Source organism: Bos mutus, chromosome 20 (assembly GCF_027580195.1).
Source record: "Bos mutus isolate GX-2022 chromosome 20, NWIPB_WYAK_1.1, whole genome shotgun sequence".
Classification (NCBI taxonomy): domain Eukaryota; kingdom Metazoa; phylum Chordata; class Mammalia; order Artiodactyla; family Bovidae; genus Bos; species Bos mutus.
The window spans coordinates 39,677,782-39,683,817 of NC_091636.1; the positions used below are offsets into that span (position 1 = coordinate 39,677,782).

At 53.2% G+C, this 6,036-nt stretch overlaps 1 protein-coding gene across 1 annotated transcript; it reads right to left on the reverse strand.

The window, feature by feature from the left end:
* Positions 1–242: 242 nt before the first annotated feature.
* On the reverse strand, positions 243–4,779 carry RXFP3 (relaxin family peptide receptor 3). Its single transcript, XM_070357806.1, has 2 exons — positions 4,429–4,779; positions 243–3,989 (listed from the first exon to the last, which is right to left on the reverse strand). Exons 1-2 carry the CDS (start codon positions 4,777–4,779, stop codon positions 2,568–2,570), a joined length of 1,773 nt encoding a protein of 590 aa, XP_070213907.1. The 3' UTR covers positions 243–2,567.
* Between the last annotated feature and the right edge of the window lie 1,257 nt (positions 4,780–6,036).

A 6,036-nucleotide genomic window follows, 5' to 3' on the forward strand; every position in this document is an offset into this window, starting at 1 on the left:
CTCAACTGGATTTGACCATTTCCTTGTTGATGCTTTTGTCCTTGTGTAGATAGGAGTTTTGGTCTTGGCTCCCTCTAGCCATGTTCTCAGAAGTCCACAGATGTGGGTGGGGACAAGGTGACTCTTTTCATAGAGTTCTTTCCTGAAGTCCTTGCCCCCACCCCTTCTGTTTTTCTAGTGCCCATCATACCAGAAGTACACACTTCAACATACTTTCCAAAAAACCTTGGGCAACCCACACATTGTTTATTATTAAATTCAAAACAGCAAGTTGCTTAATAAAGAGAATATCTCAGTAAGTGTCTAATATCAGTGTAACACAGAGATACACTACCATGCTACTATTTGTTCTTTGTAGGTGTTTACTTGTTCATTTACTTTATATTTTGGAGACTTGGGATTATAGTTCAATGTTTATTAGCCCACTGGTTCTCAGTATCAATAAGTTTTCATCCTAAATGGCAAAGAGAGGCTAATTTGACTACTTAGCATTATTCTGTTTTCTAAAAAAGCTACCTCCTTCAAGCCTGCTCAGGATTGAGGAGGTCAAACAGCTTTTGTGTTTGTGGCAGGGTCTTAATTTTTGCACTGTGTGTGTTACATAAAGCGGGACATGAACGCTGGAGCTGAGGAATTCACATTTTGAACCTTAAATCTCAGACAGTCCTGGGAATTTCCAACAAAATCACAAAGTAATTTATGGTTCAAGAGGCTACAGAAGCAGACATGCTTGTATAGTGATGATTTATGCTATGAAAATAAGCACACCAGTAGGTGCCCACATTGCCTGTTTGTGATCTCAAACTAGGTCACCAAAGAGAAAAACAGTAGCACCTCTGTCAAAACTGGCAGCTGGATGGGTAGATCATTCCGTCCCGCCCTCTGAGCAGCCTCAAGAAAGGACTATACTGCTGTGACCAGAACAGAATTGTCATGAGAAAGGTGTCACCCTTCAGAAGGTCCCGTTAGACTGGGGGTTATGGAAAAATTCATCATGTGTGTCAACGTGCTGAACACTCTTTAGAATGAATGGAACTTGGTTAAGGTAGAGTCCTATGGGAATTCTGATTCTTGCCTTCTCTGCTCAGTGTTATGAGCAATAAGAAACCCCACACCTGAAATCCTGGTAATTCACCCAGAACAGACTCTCCCTACTCTTTCCCCTTCAGCACAGAGTTTACTCGAGTCTCCCATTCCCCTTCCTACCCCACAACTCCTCTGGAAAGATCAGACTCCGGCTTCCGGGAATTTGGTTTTCAGGAACCACGTTTCTACAGCATCTCTTAATCTTGTATCTAAGCCTATAAAAAACGCGGCCGACTCATTCCTCTACTTGCTGGTCTAGAGCCTCAATCAAACACGCATTCCGATTCCCAAAGAGTGAGAGGGTGAGGCTGCAGAAAAGTCTCTACTCCCAGTGGCGTGTCTCCTCAGACCTGTTCAAATTGCTCCTGGGCACAGCTCACCTGCAGTGCACGGACCCGACCCGAGCGGACACAGTGTCTCCAGGCACCCGCAGGGCTCTCAAGGGAATCCAGACGCCCAGCTTCCAGCGCAGGGCGCACTCACTTGCTGTTGGAATACCAAGAGAGCACGTGCCCCGCCCCCCTTCTCCTTGAGAATCCCAGGGACGGGGGAGCCTGGTGGGCTTCCTTCTATGGGGTCGCCCAGAGTCGGACACGACTGAAGCGACTTAGCAGCAGCAGCAGCCTGAAGTCTCTCTCTTCAGCCTCTGTAACCTCACTGAGTCCGCTCACTCTCGCAGGGAAGCCACTCCCCGGCAAAGAGCTCTAGTACACGCGAGCGTTTTGGTTCCGGGGACCCTTGGGCGGTGCAGAGTCCCAGTTCGGCTCCGGGTGTGCGCACGCTCCCGGACCCAAAAGATAAACCATACGCCTCACGGGAGGTGGCTCTCTCTCGGTGCATTTCTCCCGCGGGCGGAACAAGATTGTCACGTCTTTCTTTCAACTCCGAAAAAGTTTCCGGGTCCCATACTTTAGGCCTGCCCGCAGCCAAGTAGCAGATCAGACCTTCGCGCCGCGGCTGTCCCAGAACCAGAGCGCAAAGGTTTTGAGGGTGGCTCCCCCGGCTGCGTGCACCTTGAGGACTTTTTCAAGAGCTGCCCCCCAAAAGTTTCTGTAATACATGCGCTCAACAGTCTGCGCACCATTTGGCTGAGGCCACTTCCTCGACCCCGAATTGCTCTACATTCAGGATGCCTTTCTCCTCCTTCTGGGCGCCCTACACTGCCCAGCCTACACTACATAGCCTAAGAGGAGGAAGGGGGTGCGTGTAGAGAGAAGGGGAACGGAGGCTGATGGCTTGGGCCTGTAAGGTTGAGCTCGGCCCCTTTGCCAGCTTCGTCTCTCCACTTGGGTTCTCAGCCTCCCCTCTCTGGAGGAGGTCCCCAACCTCTTCTTAGGCTGCTCCTTTGTGCTCCTCTCCATCCTGCTCCCTCCTAAACTCTTGATCCGGAGGTCCCCCTCGCATCCCTTCACCCGCTCTGCTCTTTTCCATCCAGGAAAAAGCGCTTTGCAGTTTGCGTGCACCCTGGGCTTCGGCCCGCGTCAGTAGACCGAGCTGCTGGGCAGCAGGTCATAGCGCCCGCCGCTGTAGACCACCACGCCAGGAGGGTAGTAGAGCAGGTCGGGCTCTGCGGCTTGGTGGAGAGGCGCCAGGGCCTGCAGTCCCTGGTCCTCCGGCTCGGGCTTGGTGGTGGCGGTGAAAGGGCGCATGCTGGTGAGAGAAGGCGACGCGATGCGCCACAGTAGGTTCTTGAGCGCTTTGCGGAACTCGCGGCGTACGAGGCAGTAGAGGATGGGATTGAGACAGCTGTTGGAGTGCGCCAGGCACACGCTCACGGGGAACGCGTACACCTGGCACAGGAAGTACTCTTGGCTGAAGGGCACCGCGTTGAACTTGATGAGGATGCTCCAGGTGGTGAGCGCCTGGTTGGGCAGCCAACACAAGAAGAAGGACAGGACCACGATGGTCACTGATTTGGTGACCTTGGAGCGTCTCCGAGCGCTGGCTCCGGCCAGGCCTCCCCCGGCCGCTGAGGCTCCTCCTTCGGTCCCTGCCACGCGGTGGTCGGAGATGAAGCGCACCAGCAGCAGGTAGCACAGGCTGATGATGCCTAGCGGCAGCACGAAGCCCAACAGCACCTTCTGCAAGTGGTAGAGGCCCAGCCAGAACTGCCTGTCGCGGCCCAGCAACCTGTCGGGGAAGCGCACCAGGCACAGCTCCTCCCCCATCACCTTGACCGTGGTGGAGAAGATGGCGTTGGGCAGCGAGGCCAGCGCGGCGGAGGCCCAGATCATCGCGCACAGTGCTTTGACGGAGAAGCAGCAGCTGTCCTCCAGGCTCCGGCCGCAGCAGTCTCCCCGGCCGTACCCTCGGGTCCGGTGGCTCTTAAGAGCCGAGGCCACCGAGTGGTAGCGCGCCACGCTCATGGAGGTGAGAAAGAAAACGCTGGCATACATGTTCATGGACGTCACTATGGATACGATCTTACACATGGCCTTGCCGAAGGGCCATTTGAAGTCAAGGGCGTTTTCCACGGCCCAGAAGGGCAGAGTGAGCACGAACTGGAAGTCCGTCAGTGCCAGGTTGGTCACGAAGAGGTTGATGGAGGACTTGCGCCAGCCCTGCTTGCTCTTCATCAGGTAGAGCACCAGCAGGTTGCCGGTCAGCCCCAGCGCGCAAACCACCCAGTACACCACGCTGACGAGGATGCGCACCCGGGCCTCGGGGTCCGCGCTCTCCGCCCCGCCGCCGCTCGGGGGGTGCCCCGGCGCCGCGCCGTCCGGCAACTCCAGCCCCAGGTCCCACCACAAGTCCTGGAGCTGCAGCGACGCGTTGCCGCTGAAGTTGGCCGCCTGCAGAAGGTCCGGGATCCGATCGAAGAGTTCTGTGAGCTCGTCCCCGCCAGCCGCCTTATTCATGGTGGCTGGCGCGGCTGCCGCGGCCACCTGCCCGCGCTGGTGCCTCTAGGTCATGTTTCGGGAGATAGCTCCTAAGGGGAGTCCGGCTCTCCCGGGGTTCCGGCGCACGCGGGGGCTTGCAAAGTAGCTGTGGAAGAGAGCGCCTAGGAACCGGGCGCCAGGCGCGTCCCCGGCGCGCGGAGCTTGGCCTTGGGCGTGAAAATGGGCGCCGAACGTCGGTTCTGGAGGGGTATTCGAGAGTAGAGACGCACAGCTCCCAAGGCGAGCGAACGGCGTCGAAAGGTTGTCCGGCCAAGGCTGGAGTCTGCGGGTCTCTACTGTAAAATCTCAGATTTTTTGCCCCCAGCGTTTCCCGCTGGCACTAGCGCGTTCCCTCCCTGCAGCTCCAGACCGCTCCTGGGGGCCCGCTCTTTCCCTTTCAAATACCTTTGCAGGTTTCCTCCGCAGCTGCTCCGACGAGGTTTCCGAAGAGAGTTCAGTCTACCTCGCTGAGACTCTGGAGGGCTTTCGATGCCGGCCTCGCTGCCTCGCTGCCTCGCTGCCTCGCATCTCCGTCTCTCCGCTGCTGTCGACTCGCAGTGAGTTGCCAGCCGCGTTGCCGCGAGTTGTATTTCCACCCGCACAGCCGAGGCTGCGGGCTCCCGAAGAGCATGCGTAACCCTAGCGCCAGGAGAGGGGGCGCTTTCCGAGGTGCTGAACTTCGTCGCACGCGCCGAGCCGCGGGGCCAGTCTCCCTTTTCAGTTTCAAAAGGTCGTAAAGTCCTTTATTTCCCTCTGTTGCTGGAGAAAGTCGGCTTTGATTTGCGATCGCTTTTCCTTCCTCATCCCCCAACATAATTATGAGAATTTTTTCTTTCTCAGTTCCAAATGCACAATCTTCTGCCCATTTTTCTTTTTTAAAAGCAACGATAGTTGTCTCTTTTCATGCCCATACATTAAATCAGATGGTGGGCTCTTACTGAATACCCAAATGCCAGCTCCACTTCCCCTTACTAATAGCTGACTGTAATTGGCGTCTGTGGTTGTCAGGATTTTCAAAGCGTCTTCACGTAACAGAACTCTGGGTTCAGGTGTTGGTATCTGCTTTGGTGTATTCTGAGAACTGAAGCTAAGCAGAACATGTAATTAATTGGTGCGCTAACCTCACAGGCATTAGATGCTTAGCTCTTAGCCCACAGCTCTTCAATAGATTGTTTACTCACATTCAACCACACTCTTTTTAATCTGATGCAGTTGGAAAAGAGGTTTTCATAGGGCTGTTTTTTGGCACCAGTACCCACACTACTATTATAATCAGAACTCTTAACCAGGTGTTGTTTGCTTGTTTGTTTGCTTCAAACCAATGGAAGTAAATTTTAAAGACTCTTCTAAGTTCCTTTGGGCAAAAGGAATCAATATAAACCATTTGAGTCACTTCTTAAATTGCAGTTTAAGTGCCAGATCAACTGCTCTGGAGTAAAATGTACGCTTCTTATGAAACACTTAAGAAATTTGAAATGTTTTCCTCATTGTGCTGGACTAAACGGAAACAAAAGTATATTAAATGTAATTGTCCTCACTCTTGCAGAGCGCCTGACTTTACTTACAGAGACAAAAAGATTATGACTTTAAAGCAGAGGAGATAGAAAAGCATACTGAAAAACAAACAAACAAACAAACAAACCACGGTATAGCTCAGTTGGTAAACAATCTGCCTGCAACACAGGAGACTCCGGTTCGATTCCTGTGTCGGGAAGCTCTCCTGGAGAAGGGAAAGGCTACCCACTCCAGCATTCTGGCCTGGAGAATTCCATGGATTGTATAGTTCATGGGGTCGCAAAGAGTCGAAGACAACGGAGGGACTTGCACTTCACTTCATGCAAAATTAAGAAGAGAAAAGGAAACATCATGATTCCAAAATCGGAGCACAGTTTCAGAGAACATCTTCACTATAGTCTCGGTATTGCTCTGTTTACCCGCTAGGGGGCGCGAGAGTTTTAATAAAAACAAGTGTTAGTCGTTCATTTGTGTCCGACTCTGCATGGACTGTAGCAACTCTATGGACTGTAGCCCGCCAGGCTTCTCTGTCCAGGGGATTTCCCAGGCAAGAATA